Here is a 20141-nt window from a genome sequence, read left to right on the forward strand (position 1 = left end):
TCACTGATTTTCCACACCGTTGATGGTATCGGGCAGAGGCAGATTCTTGGTTTCCGGTAGGAGGAAGACAACAATACCAGCAATGATGGGGAAAACTCCATAAATGATCCATGGCAAAGTGGTAACAAATACCGTTAAGGTCATCAAGAGGGGAGCCAGTGCTGCTCCAATCCTACTAGTCATTAAATCGATTCCTAAAGCTCTTGCCCTAAAGATAAATGACAATACATGATAATCAGAAAAAAATCTACACATGTAATTTGTGACATATTATTTTGACTTAAATACGGGAGACAATAAAACACAATCATTAAAATGGGCAAACAGTTGCTTTTGAGATTTTCTCTATGATTTTCTAGCTCTTTTAAATCAGATTCAATGTGAGTTACGATTCCGTTTCATCATTTTAAACAGACTGTTACACATTACACCTACCCTGATGAGTGGTCCAAAAGTTTAGTGAGATGATGCATTAAAATACTGCCCAGCACAGTAGATGGCACAAAGCCATCTTGCAATAAACCATAATAAACAAAACTTATTGGCCATAATTTTTGTTAGTATATTATTAGTATCATAAATGATTGCTTTCATAATAATAAACATGTCTCAGTTTTAGTCCCTCAGTAAGTGTTTGGTGGGAAACTCTTATTTTGGGCTCTGGTGGAGCATCCATATCTCTTATACCTGAGAACAGTGGGGATGAGTTCAATGAAGTGAACAGCACGACTGGAAAAAGCAGCAGCAGAACAGCTGATTCCCACACATGCCAAAGCCACACGCAGGACCTGCATTTCTGGAAAATCGAGGAGACCAGTGAGACTCCGAGATCTGGGCTAAAGGAAGCAACATCTACCAAACGTAATTTAAAAACAACCTATTGAGTATTTGCATGTTTGAAAAATACTGTAGAGACTTGAACAGTGACAGAGAACACCCAGTGGTTGATAAGCTGATAAATTATCAGCTTAGAATTATCAACTTAGGTGACAAAAATGCATAAAATTATCTGGATTAATGCAGGAAATTCCCCTGCATATTTAAGATTTTTCAGAGAGGGAGGGGAAAAGATGAGTCTAGCGGAAATTTTTTCTTACTTAGTCTGTCCAGTACTTGCTATGCCCTTTCTATAGAAGGTAGAACCATCATGTGGACAATTACTGAGGAGTCTGAGACTCAGCACTAAACTTGAGAACTTTACAAATAAAGTGCAGAATTTAAAGTGACCAGCCATCTTTGATTTCCCAGGGATGAAGGGATTTTAGTGATGTGAAAATTTTATTGATAAAACCAAGAAAGTCCCAGGTAAATCTGGATAACTCAGTCAACCTAGTGCAGATGCTGTATTGTCATGGAGTTGGTATATCACAAGAGACTAATGAAAAATCTCCTTTGTTCCGGGGCAGAGTAAAGAGAGGCTAGCTTCAGACTGATGACAGGCATAAGGAAGCAAGAAATAGAACTTCTATTTGGGGAAAAATGAATTCAGAATTTGGAAGCCATTAAAAGGAAGTTTCAGAGAATGTTTTCTGCCTAATGTAAAAAGAAATAGAATCATACCTTTATAAGATTAGAAAGTGCTCTAATGTAAGACAGGAAATATACATTATTGATAATATTCAGAAAGAGGAGTCGAGTTCCCCAATCTATTATGTGGTAAAATACATTCTTGTATTCGGAAGCAGGGAGGGCATAATGCCTACTAAGTTTCCCCTAATCATTATGTATAATCATTGTGTTAACTTATAAAATAGTCTAACAGGGAGGGAAATGGGCTTTTAATCTGCCTAGTTTGTTGTTCCTACCAAATATTTGTTCTCTGCTTGAAAACAAAGGATTTCTATTTCATTAAAGTCAAAAAGATTTCCCACAATCCAGGGCTGCAGTCATGGTGACTTAACATCACACCCAAGTGTGGCTACGCAGGTATCAGTGAGTAGACTGGTCAGTGAAGACAGAGTAATGAGGAAGAACCTAGACAGAGCCCACACAAAGGAAGCAATCATATCGTGTGCTCAAATGGGATGCAATTGCAAGGCCTAGACATGCCATGCTTGTTATCAAAAGTGTGATTAACCAAAGGGCACGTGATCAGTTGATGTCCTAGAGAAACTGCCAGGAATGAATGGCACCACTATCTAGCTACTTTCAGAGTTGATGAAGATAAATGCACATATGAGCTGCCCCTGGCTTTTTTCTCAATTCTTAGCCAAATCTGTATTACATGCTCATATTGCTTGGTGGAAATATGCAGCCTTTAAATGGCACCCCTCGTTATTCCTGGTTTTAGGCAAGTGTGACCAATACAATTCCTGAAGAATGAAGAGAAGGCACTTTCTTTCCCCCAAAGTCCACTCTTCTCTCACCTTTGGGCACAAACGTGTTGGCCAAAATGGAAAGGCCCACCAGGAACATGAACAATATCTGGCTTATTCGACGGCCCATATGATTTAGTGTGAAAAGAGCAAGACCTCGGAATATGAGAGTGACAGCTCCAAAAAGTACCTGCAACAGGAAAATATTGCTCCCCACATGCTGAAGATTGATCATGATACCATAAAAAGATACTGTGTTTGCAAATCTGTAGTGGACAAAATGGAAAAGACATGTCATAAGGTTTAGAGCCTACATCCTGCAGTTGAGTATCATATTGGCCCAGGCCATTGTTGGTCACTGTTAAGAAATAAAGACTCAGTACGATTTGTGAAGTACTTTGTTTTAAAGATGGCGATCTTAGAGTTATCCCAAATAATTGCATGACATTTTATAAGAACAGGACTCCTGTCAGTCATTCTTTTGTCCAAGTCTTCAAGCATATGGTTGATAATGACAGGAAAACAACCTGAATCAGTCATCAAACTCAATGGTATATAAGCATTGAACATAGAAGAACGAAAGCTTGAAAATTAGGGAAATAATTCCTTTTCTCAGAGCTGACAGTATGCTGTAAGTGCCCTTTCTCTTCTCCCCAACACTACTACTATGAAGAATTTTCCCTTTGCTGGAGAGTAAGGCTCAAAAAGACTACCTGCTTGGCAGCTCTATCTGGGAGCACAGCGTTGTGATGCCTGACACAATTATGAGAAACTTAAGGTAAGAAACAGTGGCTATCTCCTGAGGAGCCAGAGGAGAGACAGAGAAGGTGATAAATGAATAAGCACACTGGAGGGACACAGAGGCAGGGATACGCGTTTCTCTTGTAGACCATCTGTGGGCTCTTTGGAAGCAGGAGCTGACCCGGAGCCATTTTAAGTAAAAATAAATAAATAAATAACCATTCAACCACTCTCTGTCTTTAACTGCAGAACTTAATTCATTTACTTTCAAGGTAATTATTGATAGGTAAGGGCTGAGCACTTCCATTTTGTTACTTGTTTTGTAGATTTTTTTCCCTGTTCTTTCACTTTTAGAGTTTGTATTTGTGTTTTTCTCTAGTAGTGTCTTTTGATTCTTCGTGCTTTAGTTTTAGCATATCTATTATAGGTTTTTGCTTTGCAGTTACCATATAGCTTATAAAAAACATCGTATAGCTACAACAAGTTGTTTTGAATGATAACGGAACTAGTCCGCATTAACGATCTACTACATCCTGAAAGAGCCAGCTTTAGACATTACAGCAGAAGAAACCACCACAGATCATAGCAATTCCAAGCAAGAAAGTTCTTCTCTGACCATTATCTCTACATATTTGTCCCACTCTGACCGTCTAGGATTCAGAAGCCAGAGTCCATGATGTCGTGGGTAGGGGAAAAGCAATATAGCACACACAATGCAATTAAATGAAGTAGGCACCTACAGGATATGCCTCGGAAGAGGTAAACTGTACAATTCAATAGCACTGTGTTCCGCTTGGAAGTGGACTTCTGCTCTTCTGTAACGCTTTTTCTAGGTTTTCCAAAATTCAGAATTATATTTATTTATTTATTTATTTATTTTTTTTTATTGGATTATAGGTTTTGGGGTATATGAGCAGAGCATGCAAGAGAGTTGCGTAGGTACACACATGGCAGTGTGCTTTGCTTTTCTTCTCCCCTTCACCCACATTTGGCATTTCTCCCCAGGCTATCCCTCCCCACCGCCCCCTCCCACTGGCCCTCCCCTTTTCCCCCCAATAGACCGCAGTGTTTAGTACTCCCCTTTCTGTGTCCATGTGTTCTCATTTTTCATCACCCACCTATGAGTGAGAATATGCGGTGTTTCATTTTCTGTTCTTGTGTCAGTTTGCTGAGGATGATATTCTCCAGATTCATCCATGTCCCTACAAACGACACGAACTCATCATTTCTGATTGCTGCATAATATTCCATGGTGTATATGTGCCACATTTTTCCAATCCAGTCTATTAACAATGGGCATTTGGGTTGATTCCAGGTCTTTGCTATTGTAAACAGTGCTGCAATGAACATTCGTGTACATGTGTCCTTATAGTAGAACGATTTATAGTCTTTTGGATATATACCCAGTAATGGGATTGCTGGGTCAAATGGAATCTCTATTTCTAAGGCCTTGAGGAATCGCCACACTTTCTTCCACAATGGTTGAACTAATTTACACTCCCACCAACAGTGTAAAAGTGTTTCTTTTTCTCCACATCCTCTCCAGCATCTGTTGTCTCCAGATTTTTTAATGATCGCCATTCTAACTGGCGTGAGATGGTATCTCAATGTGGTTTTGATTTGCATCTCTCTGATGACCAGTGACGATGAGCATTTTTTCATATGATTGTTAGCCTCATATATGTCTTCTTTCGTAAAGTATCTGTTCATATCCTTTGCCCACTTTTGAATGGGCTTGTTTGTTTTTTTCCTGTAAATCTGTTTGAGTTCTTTGTAAATTCTGGATATCAGCCCTTTGTCAGATGGGTAGACTACGAAAATTTTTTCCCATTCTGTTGGTTGCCGATCCACTCTAGTGACTGTTTCTTTTGCCGTGCAGAAGCTGTGGAGTTTGATTAGGTCCCATTTGTCTATTTTGGCTTTTGTTACCAATGCTTTTGGTGTTTTGTTCATGAAGTCCTTGCCTACTCCTATGTCCTGGATAGTTTTGCCTAGATTTCCTTCTAGGGTTTTTATGGTGCCAGGTCTTATGTTTAAGTCTTTAATCCATCTGGAGTTAATTTTAGTGTAAGGTGTCAGGAAGGGGTCCAGTTTCTGCTTTCTGCACATGGCTAGCCAGTTTTCCCAACACCATTTGTTAAACATGGAATCCTTGCCCCATTGCTTGTTTTTGTCAGGTTTATCAAAGATTGTATAGTTGTATGTATGTTGTGTTGCCTCCGGTGCCTCTGTTTTGTTCCATTGGTCTATATCTCTGTTTTGGTACCAGTACCATGCTGTTTTGATTACTGTAGCCTTGTAGTATAGTTTGAAATCCGGTAGTGTGATGCCCCCCGCCGTGTTCTTTTTGCTTAGAATTGACTTGGCTATGCGGGCTCTCTTTTGGTTCCATATGAAGTTCATGGTGGTTTTTTCCAGTTCTGTGAAGAAAGTCAATGGTAGCTTGATGGGGATAGCATTGATTCTGTAAATTACTTTGGGCAGTATAGCCATTTTCACGATATTAATTCTTCCTAACCATGAACATGGAATGTTTCTCCATCTGTTTGTGTCCTCTCTGATTTCGTTGAGCAGTGGTTTGTAGTTCTCCTTGAAGAGGTCCCTTACGTTCCTTGTGAGTTGTATTCCAAGGTATTTTATTCTTTTTGTAGCAATTGCGAATGGCAGTTCGCTCTTGATTTGGCTTTCTTTAAGTCTGTTATTGGTGTAGACGAATGCTTGTGATTTTTGCACATTGATTTTATATCCTGAGACTTTGCTGAAGTTGCTTATCAGTTTCAGGAGTTTTTGGGCTGAGGCGATGGGGTCTTCTAGGTATACTATCATGTCGTCTGCAAATAGAGACAATTTGGCTTCCACCTTTCCTATTTGAATACCCTGTATTTCTTTTTCTTGCCTGATTGCTCTGGCTAGAACTTCCAGTACTATATTGAATAGGAGTGGTGAGAGAGGGCATCCTTGTCTAGTGCCAGATTTCAAAGGGAATGCTTCCAGTTTTTGCCCATTCAGTATGATATTGGCTGTTGGTTTGTCATAAATAGCTTTTATTACTTTGAGATACGTTCCATCGATGCTGAGTTTATTGAGGGTTTTTAGCATAAAGGGCTGTTGAATTTTGTCAAATGCCTTCTCTGCGTCAATTGAGATAATCATGTGGTTTTTGTTTTTGGTTCTGTTTATGTGGTGAATTACGTTGATAGACTTGCGTATGTTGAACCAGCCTTGCATCCCCGGGATGAATCCTACTTGATCATGATGAATAAGTTTTTTGATTTGCTGTTGCAATCGGCTTGCCAATATTTTATTGAAGATTTTTGCATCTATGTTCATCATGGATATTGGCCTGAAGTTTTCTTTTCTCGTTGGGTCTCTGCCGGTTTTTGGTATCAGGATGATGTTGGTCTCATAAAATGATTTGGGAAGGATTCCCTCTTTTTGGATTGTTTGAAATAGTTTTAGAAGGAATGGTACCAGCTCCTCCTTGTGTGTCTGGTAGAATTCGGCTGTGAACCCGTCTGGACCTGGGCTTTTTTTGTGTGGTAGGCTCTTAATTGCTGCCTCAACTTCAGACCTTGTTATTGGTCTATTCATAGTTTCAGCTTCCTCCTGGTTTAGGCTTGGGAGGACACAGGAGTCCAGGAATTTATCCATTTCTTCCAGGTTTACTAGTTTATGCGCATATAGTTGTTTGTAATATTCTCTGATGATGGTTTGAATTTCTGTGGAATCTGTGGTGATTTCCCCTTTATCATTTTTTATAGCATCTATTTGGTTGTTCTCTCTTTTATTTTTAATCAATCTGGCTAGTGGTCTGTCTATTTTGTTGATCTTTTCAAAAAACCAGCTCTTGGATTTATTGATTTTTTGAAGGGTTTTTCGTGTCTCAATCTCCTTCAGCTCAGCTCTGATCTTAGTAATTTCTTGTCTTCTGCTGGGATTTGAGTTTTTTTGATCTTGCTCCTCTAGCTCTTTCAATTTTGACGATAGGGTGTCAATTTTGGATCTCTCCATTCTCCTCATATGGGCACTTATTGCTATATACTTTCCTCTAGAGACTGCTTTAAATGTGTCCCAGAGGTTCTGGCACGTTGTGTCTTCATTCTCATTGGTTTCGAAGAACTTCTTTATTTCTGCCTTCATTTCGTTGTTTACCCAGTCAACATTCAAGAGCCAGTTGTTCAGTTTCCATGAAGCTGTGCGGTTCTGGGTCGGTTTCTGAATTCTGAGTTCTAACTTGATTGCACTATGGTCTGAGAGGCTGTTTGTTATGATTTCAGTTGTTTTGCATTTGTTGAGCAGTGCTTTACTTCCAATTATGTGGTCAATTTTAGAGTAGGTGTGATGTGGTGCTGAGAAGAATGTGTATTCTGTGGATTTGGGGTTGAGAGTTCTGTAAATGTCCACCAGGTTTGCTTGTTCCAGGTCTGAGTTCAAGCCCTGGGTAACCTTGTTGATTTTCTGTCTGGTTGATCTGTCTAGTATTGACAGTGGAGTGTTAAAGTCTCCCACTATTATTGTGTGGGAGTCTAAGTCCTTCTGTAAGTCATTAAGAACTTGCCTTATGTATCTGGGTGCTCCTGTGTTGGGTCCATATATGTTTAGGATCGTTAGCTCTTCTTGTTGTATCGATCCTTTTACCATTATGTAATGGCCTTCTTTGTCTCTTTTGATCTTTGTTGCTTTAAAGTCTATTTTATCAGAGATGAGAATTGCAACTCCTGCTTTTTTTTGCTTTCCATTTGCTTGGTAAATCTTCCTCCATCCCTTTATTTTGAGCCTTTGTGTATCCTTGCATGTGACATGGGTTTCCTGGATACAGCACACTGATGGGTTTTGGATTTTTATCCAATTTGCCAGTCTGTGTCTTTTGATTGGTGCATTTAGTCCATTGACATTTAGGGTTAATATTGTTATGTGTGAATTTGATACTGCCATTTTGATGCTAAGTGGCTGTTTTGCCTTTTAGTTGTTGTAGATTCTTCATTATGTTGAAGCTCTTTAGCATTCAGTGTGATTTTGGAATGGCTGGTACCGGTTGATCCTTTCTATGTGTAGTGCCTCTTTTAGGAGCTCTTGTAAAGCAGGCCTGGTGGTGGCAAAATCTCTGAGTACTTGCTTGTTCGCAAAGGATTTTATTCTTCCTTCACTTCTGAAGCTCAGTTTGGCTGGATATGAAATTCTGGGTTGAAAGTTCTTTTCTTTAAGAATGTTGAATATTGGCCCCCACTCTCTTCTGGCTTGTAGTGTTTCTGCCGAGAGATCTGCTGTGAGTCTGATGGGCTTCCCTTTGTGGGTGACCCAACCTTTCTCTCTGGCTGCCCTTAGTATTCTCTCCTTTATTTCAACCCTGTTGAATCTGACGATTATGTGCCTTGGGGTTGCTCTTCTTGTGGAATATCTTTGTGGTGTTCTCTGTATTTCCTGCAATTGAGTGTTGGCTTGTCCTGCTAGGTGGGGGAAATTTTCCTGGATGATGTCCTGAAGAGTATTTTCCAGCTTGGATTCATTCTCTTCGTCCCCTTCTGGTACACCTATCAAACGTAGGTTAGGTCTTTTCACATAGTCCCACATTTCTTGGAGACTTTGTTCATTCCTTTTTGCGCTTTTTTCTCTGATCTTGGTTTCTCGTTTTATTTCATTGAGTTGGTCTTCGACTTCAGATATTCTTTCTTCTGCTTGGTCAATTCGGCTATTGAAACTTGTGTTTGCTTCGTGAATTTCTCGTATTGTGTTTTTCAGCTCCTTTAATTCATTCATATTCCTCTCTAAGGTATCCATTCTTGTTATCATTTCCTCGAATCTTTTTTCAAGGTTCTTAGTTTCTTTGCATTGATTTAATACATGATCTTTTAGCTCACAAAAGTTTCTCATTATCCATCTTCTGAAGTCTAATTCCGTCATTTCGTCACAGTCATTCTCCGTCCAGCTTTGTTCTCTTGCTGGTGAGGAGTTTTGGTCCTTTCTAGGAGGCGAGGTGTTCTGGTTTTGGGTGTTTTCCTCCTTTTTGCGCTGGTTTCTTCCCATCTTTGTGGATTTGTCCGCTGGTCGTCTGCGTAGTTGCTGACTTTTCATTTGGGTCTCTGAGTGGACACCCAGAATGTTGATGATGAAGTATTTCTGTTGCTTGGTTTTCCTTCTACCAGTCTAGCCCCTTCACTGTACGACTGCTGAGGTCCGCTCCAGACCCTGCTTGTCTGGGGTGCACCTCTAGTAGCTGTGGCACAGCGAGGGATGCTACCAGTTTCTTTTTCTGCTCTCTTTGTCCCAGGATGATGCCTGCCTAATGTCAGTCTTTTGGATATAGAGGGGTCACGGAGCTGCTTGAGGAGACAGTTTATACTTTATAGGAGTTTAATTGCTGAGCTCTGCACTCTGTTGTTCATTCAGGGCTGTTAGGCTGCTATGTTTGATTCTGCTGCAACAGAGCTCATTAAAAACCCCCTTTTTTTTTTCTCAAATGCTCTGTGTTGAGGGGTTTGGGCTTTATTTTTGGATGTCCGATCAGGTGTCCTGCCCAGCTAGAAGGCAAACTAGCCACTGTTTGGCTGCCGAGGCTTTGCCCTGCTGTTGTGTGATTCGCGCTGTTCCTGCTGGCTCTGCTGTGGTCTCTGCCATGCCCTGCGGCGGAGTCTCTTCGTTGTAGCGTGTTGCCTCAGCAACGGCAGGCTGCGTCAGCAGTGGGTGTGTATCTCAGTAGGGACGGGTTGCCTCGGCAACGGCTGGCTGTGTCAGCAATGGGCGTGTATCTTAGTTGGGGTGGGTTGCCTCAGCAATGGCTGGCTGCGTCAGCAGTGGGCATGTATCTCAGTTGGGGCGGGTTGCCTCGGTAGTGGTGGACGCCCCTCCCCCACAGAGCGTCTCGGACCATCTGCTCGGGATAGTTTGAAATCACGGTTTTGTTCATCCCACTGGGTATCCCAATCCCTGCAATCCCCTGGGCTGGCCTACTGTCCAAGTCTCGTTCAGTCTCAAGTCCAGCCCTCTCAAGTCTCAGGTTGCCGGTTCAACAGGGCACCCGGACAAGCGCGCCCTGTGGGGATTGCTGGGTAGGGCTGGCCGCCGCCGCCCCGGCTGCCGGTTCGCCAAGCAGACCTACTGCCTGGCGTCCCGTGTCTTTTTTATACTTGGGAGTTTCCCCATTCTGTGGGCAACAAAGATCAGTCTGGAAATGCCGCTCTGACTCACCGTTTGCGGATTCAATGAGACGAGCTCCAATCCTGGGTTATTCTCACAGTGCCATCTTGAGTCCTCTCAGCCCAGAATTATATTTAAATTTTTTTCTACTGACACTACCAAAGTAAGTACTTACATATCCCCAAGAGGCAATGTAAAAGATTGTCTACAGAAGCCCATGCGTGAACACCCCAAGCGGGAAATAAGTAAAAGTCTCCCAACAATGAAGTAGATAGAGAAATTGTACCGTATTCATCTTTTGGAATGCTGAAACACTGAGAAGGAGAACAACCTACTGTTCTATGCAACACACTGATAAATCTTGAGAAAGTAAAGTTGAGGAAAAGGAGCCTGGGACAAACAGAGCCATGTTCTCTTTTACAGTTTGTGAAGGTCAAAATCAGGCAACAATCCTACATGGTGATGGAGGCCAGACTGTTCTTAAGGTTTTTTTGGCAGGGAAGTTGTTATTGCCATAGATGATGCACAAGGTTTTTCTACATCTTAATCTGGGTGCTGATTACATTTTCTGTTTCCTTCCTTCCCTCCCTCCCTCCTTTCTTCCTTCCTTCCTTCCTTCCTTACTACCTTCCTTTCCTTCCTCCCCTTCCCTTCCTTCCTTCCTTCCCTCCCTCCTTTTCTTCCTTCCTTCATTCTTCTTTTCTTCCTTTCCCTCTCTCCCTCCTTTCCTCCCTCCCACCCTCTCCCTCTCTCTCTCTTTTTTTCTTTCTGTTTCTTTCTTTCTTGGAGTTTTACACATTCATAATCTGTGCATATTACTAAGATTTGTTTCAAGCAGAATTGAAAAAAATTAAGAAAATTAAACATCAAAATTTATCCTCACTATCAATTGCCAGTGATGAGACTAGGATGATAGGGCTGACTCCTCACTGTGTAACCAGCCCATGTGAGCCCACATAACCCTCTGCCTACCTTCAAACATAGCAGTTATCTGTATATTTTTTTCATCTTTTGCATAGAAATCAGCCCTGCGCACCTGCACACACACACACACACACGCGCACACACACAGAGTACTGTTGTAACCTTTGAAATAAAAAAAATCCATTCATGTCACCACACTTTTAATGCCCCTCATGTACTGTAATGTGCACCTCATAAATAACAGGATACAGATCCTTTTGCGCATACTGGGGTGGTGGAACAAGTCACACACAGTTGTTTTGATCTGTGCTGCATCCAGTTCCTCCTGCATGGTAGATCTCACAACCTTCAATAACAAACATGAATCATTTACCAACATCACCCCAGGCATTGTGATGAGAACTGGCACTCAGTAGGACAAGGGAAATGTGTTCCCTTCCTCTCAAGTGTGATATATGATACACAATGACAGGAGTGAAAGTGGTGTGTAGGAAAATAAATGAGAATATTAAAGGAGCCTTCAGGAAATTATGCAGCGATAAAGATATTTGAAAATGAGGTCCCAAAGGGGCGTAGTGTATCCACAAGGATGCATAGGTTATAGATTCAGATCAGGAAGTGAACTAAAGGAAGAGATAGTTACATAATTCCCAAAGCTTCTTTTAAATAAGATGGCCTTGAAAAAATGAGAACTGAGCTTGTGTTCTCAGCTAGCTACCCTTCTTAGAAGCAGTTTGTCTATCTCGACAAGGAGAAGACAGATGTCAGCTGATGTCATCTCTTCAACCCAGCAACCGCCTTCCCTTTCCTACTCACATCTATGTTCAGGGTTTCTTCAGCATTCTTCATTCCATTTGTGCGTGCAACTTTCCTAAGTGCTTTTAAGCCCTCATCTAGTTTATTGGTGATTATCAACCACTGAGCAGATTCAACCAGCCACCTGATAAAAGGAAAACACACAATGCAGTTATCTCTGTCCTTCTTGTTAGTCATATGATTATTGGCTATGGGTGCCTTTTGCCTTCTATTTATTACCCACCACCTAGTTGGGTTGGAAATAGAAAGTCATATTTTATTATACAAATGCTAGGAAAACATGGCCACGATCCTGCAGCACACACCTTCATGGTTTAGGAACACAGACTTTGGAGTTAAATCGCTTCTTTGTTTGATCACAGGAAAATTTTCAAAGAAGTCTGTGAAGCTTAAGCTTTAGGCTCCCTACATGCATAAGTTCTTTCCAAAGCTTGGCATGAGTTCTAGCAAGTTTATGTCGATGATATGTATTCTTTAAAAAACATAATCCTTCAAATTATGTAAGCTTAAAGCTGCTCAACGGTTGGAAGTACTCCTGCCACTAGCAGCTATGTTGGTAACTTAGTACGCAAGTGAGTCATTCATTTACATCTGCTTCTGTTTCCTTATCAATAAAATGAAAACAGCAGTGCTATATTCCTTTTGGGTTGTTATGAAGATGGAATAAGATAATGGATGAGTCTGACATGGATTATGCTCTACTCTATCAAAATTCATCTCACTGTGTTAAATCTGTAGGAATGAATATCTCATGTTCCAGTAATCTCTAACTGAATCTGATGCTCCCCTAGATTGTTTTTAAATGTAGAGAAGAAGTTTGCCACAAATAAATGTTTGTTAAAGTTATCTAATGGAGGAGGAAATGCTGAACACATGCTATAAATCACTCAAACTGCATACCAACTTCTAGTACTGGCGAAACTGTGCTGCTCTATTGCCAAAGAGCTGTATGAATACACTTGTGGTCTCTTGCTTTTATCCAATTTCACCTGTAAAAGTGAAAAGCATTATATACATCACCATAGCCTTATTTATTTCCAGGTAAAAATGAATCAGAGATATTCCTTTTGAAACATTTGGGTCTATATTTTTAGTAAGAAAAACAAAATTGGAATTTTTCTATGTCCACTCTAAAAGGCTTTTTGAATTTTACGTCAGAACTCCCAGGCAGCAGTCACTGCTATTCACCATTCTGTTTCTCAAGCTGCACAGAGTGAACAGATGAGAACATCAGCCTAGGTCCAAAAGTGGGATTAAGAAAATCAATATGTTCTTATTCAATATTCATTTTTATCCCAGGACCCCAGAAAACAAAGTAAGAGAAAAGGCTCCTACCTTGAGAAAAGAAAGAAGACAAAGAAAGGTAAAGACACCACCACATGCAGGGTTCGCCAGTCTCGAAAGACATAAGCCAAGCCTCCCAGGATTATCTGTCCAACACTAAGGGCACCAGATAACAGTATTACTACCAGGGCTTTAGACTGGGGCCTTATCCACTCGGTAGCTGAAAGAAACCCATAGAGCATATTAAAGTCAAATAAAGATAAAATTTCAGTTTCAGATCCCAGGCTCAAAAAATAGAGAAGATCACAATGGTTGACTTACTGAGCATATTATTATTTGATATGATGTTCATGGAAGAAAAGCCTGCCAAGAAGCGTAGTAAACAGTAAACAGAGAAGGTGGGGGCAAAGGCAGTGCAGGTGTCAGCGATGGTAAGCTGAAGGAAAGACCATCTGAGAACCAATCTTCGCCCAAACCTGAGAAACAGAGAGTCACATTAGATTATGACAGCAATAATAACTTTAAGAAAATGAAAGCTTACTCTAAAATTTGATAATATTTTAACAAATTATTTTGTGTCCTTGAAATCCTGAAAGATCAAGAGCTAAATCAGCAACAAGAATATCCTCAGAAGTAATCCTCCCTGTTTATAACACAGACTAACAATATCAAAATTTCATCATTTAATAACAAGAAGACATCTGATACCAACCGATACTGTATAAAAGAAGCTACAATGTTGGAATTGTAATATGTAATAAGTGTCTACTATATGAATATACATATCTAGCATAGTAGAGAGTCTGCATAGTATATGAACTACAAGAGAGTTAAATATATATTTGGGTCTCTAAGATCATGCAGGCCAAGGCTAAGCTTATATATAAGATATGTCAGTTGAACAATGCATCAAAGTTTCTGCTGGGTTGCCTAAGGGGCTCTCATCAAGAAACTTGGACTCTTATTGTTGATCTGGGTTTATAGACCTCTGTGTTCCATCTAGAACAGAGTAACACCTCCATAGGTCTAACCCTAGGCTTAACTTTGCCAAACCACATGTGCATGCACACACCCCAGCATGCACTCCTGAGAAACAGCCTGGCAAGCTGAACCCCAGCAAAATCTTACTACCATAACAAACTGTTGCAGCCTATGCTGCTTAGACACTAGTACATGTCACTAGCCTAAGTTAAAGCTGAAGAAACTACACAGAAAGTATACTACCCACCTAGAACCAAAGCCTAACATACCCCACAAAAGTGACAATGCAAGACCCATTCATACAAATAAGTTTTTCCTTATGAAGCCTCTTCATAAACTTGTAAGAGGCAAACTTTCCTCTCAGTGCAAAGAAATCAATGTAGAGACAAATCAAACATTACAAAGGAAGAAATCTGACACCTTTAAAGGACCACAATAATTTTCCTATAATAGATCCCAATTATAGAGAAATATACAAAATGCCAGAAAAACAATCCAAAATAACAATATTAAACAAACTCAGTGAGATACAAGAGACTATAGATAGACAATTCAATAAAATTACAAAAACAATATATAATTTGAATGAGAAATTTAACAAAGATATAGATATAAAAAAGAATCAAACAGAAATCCTAAGGCTGAATAATTCAATGAATAAAATAAAAAAATGCAACTGACAGCTTCAACCATAGACTGGACCAAGTAGAAGAAATTTCTAAACTCAAAGACAGTTTGCTAAAAATAGCAGAGGGAGATGAAAGAAAAAGAATTAAAAAAAATGAAGAAAGCCTACAGAATTTATAAACACCTTTAAGTGAATAGATATTTGCATTATGATAATTCCAGGAGAAGGGAAAAGGTTAGAAAATATATTTTTTGATATAATAGCTGAAAAATTCCCAAGTCTTGGGAGAAGGATGGACATCCTGGTACAAGAAACTCAAAGAATGCCAAATAGATTCAACTCAAACAGGTCCCCTATGAGGCACATTATAGTCAAATTGTCAAAAAAGCAAAGACAAAGAAAAAATACTAAAAGCAGCAAGAATAAAGAACCAAGTCACATATAAAGGAATTCCTATTAGACTAACAGCAAATTTCTGAGCAGAAACCTTGGAGGACAGGAGAAAGTGGGATAATACATCCAAAGTCCTCAAAGAAAAAACTGCCAGAAAAGAATATTATACCCAGCAAAATTCTCCTATGCTTCAGAAATAAAGGAAATATGAAATCTTTTACAGAGAAGCAAAAACTAAGGAAATTATCACCACAGAAACAGCCAAAGATATTATCTAGGGAATCTTCCATCTTGAAGTAAAGAGATGGTGATTACCATTATGAAAGCAACTAAAACCTTAAAGTGTACTAGAAGAGCCAATAAACAAAGGATAAAGATAGAGGAATCATATCTAATCACTACAGTAAAACACCCAACAAGCCTACCAACAGCAACAACAACACCAACAAAATAAATGAATAAATAAAAGCCCAGGACCAAACAGAATCACAGCTGAATCATACCAGAAGTACAAAAAAAAAAAAAAAAAAAAGTTGGCACCATTCCTGCTGAAACTATTCCAAAAAATTAAGGAGGAGGGACTCCTTCCTAACTCATTCTATTAGACCAGCATCATCCTGATACCAAAATCTGGCAGAGATTTAAAAACTTCAAACAGGCCAATATCTTTGGTGAAAATCAATGCAAAAATCCTCAACAAAATAGTGTCAAACCAAATTCAGCAGCATATCAGAAAGATTACTCATCATGATCAACTATGTCTTACCCCTGGGATGCAAGCTTGGTTCAATATTTGTAAATAAGTATATCTGATTCATCACATAAACAGAACCACAGACAAAAACCACACAATTACCTAAATAGATAAAGAAAAGGCTTTTGATAAAATTTAACAACCTTTCATATTAAAAACCTTCAATAAAGTAGGTATTGTAGAAACATGCCTCAAAAGAAAAAGAGCCATATACGACAAACCCACAACCAACATCATATTGAATAAGCAAAAGCTCAAAGCATTCACCTTGTAAATTGGCACAAGACACCACTCCTATTCAACATTGTATTGGGAGTCATAGGTAGGGCAATCAGGCAAGAGTAAGAAAAAAAGAGCATCCAAATAGGAAGAGAGGAAGTCAAACTATCCCTGTTTGCAGATGACATGATACTGTATCTATAAACCCCCATAGTCTCAGCCCAAAAGCTTTTAAAGCTAATAAACAACTTCAGCAAAGTCTCAGGATAGAATGTCAATGTGCAAAAGTTACTAACATTCTTATACACCAAGAACAGTCAAGCTGAGAGCCAAATCAGGAATGCAATCCCATTCACAATTGCCACAAAAGAATAAAACACCTAGGAATACAGCTAACTAGTGAAGTGAAAGATGTCTACAAGGAGAACTACAAAACTACTCAAAGAAGTCAAAGATGACACAAAAAATTGAAAACCATTACATGCTCATGAGCAGAAAGAGTCAAAATTGTAAAAATGACTATAATGCCCTGAAATGCTTTTGCTGTATCCTCACACAAGTCTCATCTTGAACTGTAGTTCCCATAATCCCCATGTATTTCAGGAGGGACCTGGTGAGACGTAATTGAATCAATTGAAACATGAACGTGTTACCTCCCTGCTGGTTTAACGATAGTGAATGAGTTCTCATGAGATCTGACAGTTTTACAAGGGGCTTTCACCCCCTTCACTCTGCACTTCTCTTTCCTGTCACTATGTGAAGAAGAATGTGTTTGCTTCCCCTTCCACCATGATTGTAAGTTTCCTGAGGTCTCCCCAGTCATGCCGAACTGTCAGTCAATTAAACCTCTTTTCTTTATAAATTACCCAGCCTCAGGGAGTTTTTTTATAGCAGCATGAGAATGGACTAATACATGGCCAAAGCAATTTATAGATTTAAAGCTACTCCTATTAAACTACCATTGAGATTCTTCACAGAACTAAAAAAAATTTTACTTAAAATTTATATTGTTATGGTTTGGCTGTGTCCCCAACCAAATCTCATGTTGAATTGTAATAATCCCCATGTGTCATGGGAGGGAGCCAGTGGGAGGTAACTAAATCATGGAGCTGGTTTTTTCCCATGATGTCCTCCTGAGAGGGAATAAGTCTCATGAGATCTGATGGCTTTATAAAGAGGAGTTCCCCTGAACACACTTTCTTGCCTGCCACCATTTAAGACATGAATTTGTTCCTCATTTGCTTTCCACCAAAATTTTGAGGGCTCCAAGCCATGTGGAACTGTGAGTTGATTAAATCTCTTTCCTTTATAAATTACCCAGTCTTAGGTATGTCTTTATTAGCAGAATGAGAACAGATTAACACACCTACTCATTACAGTGGGGTAATTGTGATAATGACAACCAGGCTGAAAATCCACAAGCATTTAGCTCACAGAGTCCAGGAGGGACCTACCACAACATCCCTGGCCATTTCAGATATGACACATCATTTCATATATTTGTGTCTTTAAAGAGGCTGAATTTCCTATCTTGAAGCACCTTCCCTTCTCTTCCTGTAGGTAACTCAGTCACCCCCTTCTAAACTACGTATCATGGTGTCTACTTTCTAGATTCTGTTTTGAAATTCCCCTAGTCCGATGGAGATGTCATTTCAGTATCCTATACTGAGACGCTGTTTAGAGATCTCTGTGGCAACAAAATGGTCCTCACTAAATTCACTGTAATTCATTTCTGTATCTAGCTCTCTGGGGAACAAAGCAGCACCAACAGCATAAATTGCGTATTATAACTCAATAACACTTCTTTGTGGAAGAATTCATTGTAAGCTGGTAAAAACACTGCAGAGTAATGATAACCCTGATCTGGAGACACTCACCTGTCTGAGAAATAGCCACCTATGATGCCTCCAACCAGCATTCCAGTCAGAAGTAGGAATTGAACCACTGATTTCAGTGACTGATAATCACATACCATGTCCCACTGGAAGAGAAGGAAACCAATACAACGTAGCTTCACAGCAGCTTTTGACTTCTTAATGTTCACTTGCTGCATTAGCTTTCAATGGACATACTCTCTAGTCTCTTTTTTTTTTTTTTTTTTTTTTTTTTTTTTTTTGAGACGGAGTTTCGCTCTTGTTACCCAGGCTGGAGTGCAATGGCACGATCTTGGCTCACCGCAACCTCCGCCTCCTGGGTTCAGGCAATTCTCCTGCCTCAGCCTCCTGAGTAGCTGGGATTACAGGCACGCACCACCATGCCCAGCTAATTTTTTGTATTTTTAGTAGCGACGGGGTTTCACCATGTTGACCAGGATGGTCTCGATCTCTTGACCTCGTGATCCACCCGCCTTGGCCTCCCAAAGTGCTGGGATTACAGGCTTGAGCCACCGCGCCCGGCCCCTAGCCTCTTTTTACTACATTTTCTTACCTATACCATTCAAATCTTGGCTTAAGCATGGCTTTTGCTGGAAATTCTCACCCAAAACCAGACTGGACTGCAGTGGCGCGATCTCGGCTCACTGCAACCTCTGCCTCCCGGGTTCAAGCAATTCTCCTGCCTCAGCCTCCCGAGTAGCTGGGACTACAGGCACGCGCCACCATGCCCAGCTAATTTTTGTATTTTTTATATAGAGACGGGGTTTCACCATGTTGGCCATAATGGTCTCGATCTCTTGACCTCGTGATCCACCCGCCTCGGCCTCCCAAAGTGCTGGGATTACAGGCGTGAGCCACCGCACCCGGCCTGAGACTTTTTTGAAACATTAATGCCAGCATGAAATCGACTCTGATTTGCTTCTCTAACAGTAGCCAAAGCATGCAGATTTAAAAAATAACACAGGTGTTTCCAATTTGCAACTTAGGCTGAGAACAAGTGACCAGGAAGAATATTTTTCTAATCATTAGTCTTCTCTTCACACTAGTTTTGTGATAGCTGTATTTATATCTGGTTGGTTGAGTTCATTGCCTCATATTTGATGCAAGTGGCTGGCAATTAAAAAATAAGCAGCCAGGCGCAGTGGCTAGCACCTGTAATTCCAGCAGTTTGGGAGGCCAAGGCGGGTGGGTCACCTGAGGTCAGGAGTAACTCCAGCCTGGTGACAGAGCGAGACTCCATCTCAAAAAATAAATAAATAATAATAACAACAACAACAACAACAACAAAAAAATAACTATTTTCCAAAAGAGTGACTGAGAGGTGACTATAGCATCTACACAGTAACTAGAGGGTTAAAGCATGTTTTATTCTTCTAAACACCTGGATTGCGTATCCAGAACAGGTTAACAGGAACTTTTACCTTAGTCACAATGTTTGAAGGGAAGTAGCTTCGGTCATACACCCAGCCATCCACACAGCGCTCTGTGTCTGCTTCACTTGTGTTGTGCATAGTCTCATTCAGGTGAAGAAGCTGCCACTGGGGATGGACAAAGCGACGACACTTCTCTGGCCTCAGGTTTGAGTCCAGCGGGATGGAGATTCTCAGGAGGGCATCCTCACTGAAGATTCCAGTGTCATTATCAAATACGGTATTATTGTCCAGGATGTGGACCCAGCAGCGATGACCAGGAATGAATGCAGTGAAGTTCTCCAGCAGTATATGAGGGATTAGTACCAGGAAAGACGGAAGAATAAGAACCAGATGGAGGATCTGAAATCTCCCAAGGCCTCCAACTTGATTCAAGAGCTCCTCAAAGGCCATTGATTGTGAACACGTGACCTCCAAGAGGAGGCACAACTGCTTTACGAAGATAAGTTCAAAGGAAGAAAATATTTCCTTTTATTAGTTCAAATTAAGCTTGATCAAATCCTTGCATCAATTTCTCATCCATGGGCCCCAACGTCACTACTACAACAGAGCCCTAGTGGAAACAGCTTCCTCAGTTCTTTTGAGATCAGGAGGTTAGCAGAGATGCTTCCAGCTATTGACAAAACAATCTGTTTAAAGGTTTACTCT

The 20141-nt window shown here is 40.3% G+C and overlaps 1 protein-coding gene across 1 annotated transcript; it reads right to left on the bottom strand.

The window, feature by feature from the left end:
- SLC22A10 (solute carrier family 22 member 10) lies at positions 1–19934 on the bottom strand. Its single transcript, XM_002755448.6, has 9 exons — positions 19485–19934; positions 18067–18170; positions 13536–13690; positions 13266–13434; positions 11931–12054; positions 11345–11460; positions 2367–2581; positions 688–796; positions 1–208 (listed from the first exon to the last, which is right to left on the bottom strand). Exons 1-9 carry the CDS (start codon positions 19884–19886, stop codon positions 1–3), a joined length of 1602 nt encoding a protein of 533 aa, XP_002755494.1. The 5' UTR covers positions 19887–19934.
- Positions 19935–20141: the final 207 nt, after the last annotated feature.

The sequence above is a fragment of the Callithrix jacchus genome, chromosome 10 (assembly GCF_049354715.1).
Source record: "Callithrix jacchus isolate 240 chromosome 10, calJac240_pri, whole genome shotgun sequence".
In the NCBI taxonomy this organism is placed as follows: Eukaryota; Metazoa; Chordata; class Mammalia; order Primates; family Cebidae; genus Callithrix; species Callithrix jacchus.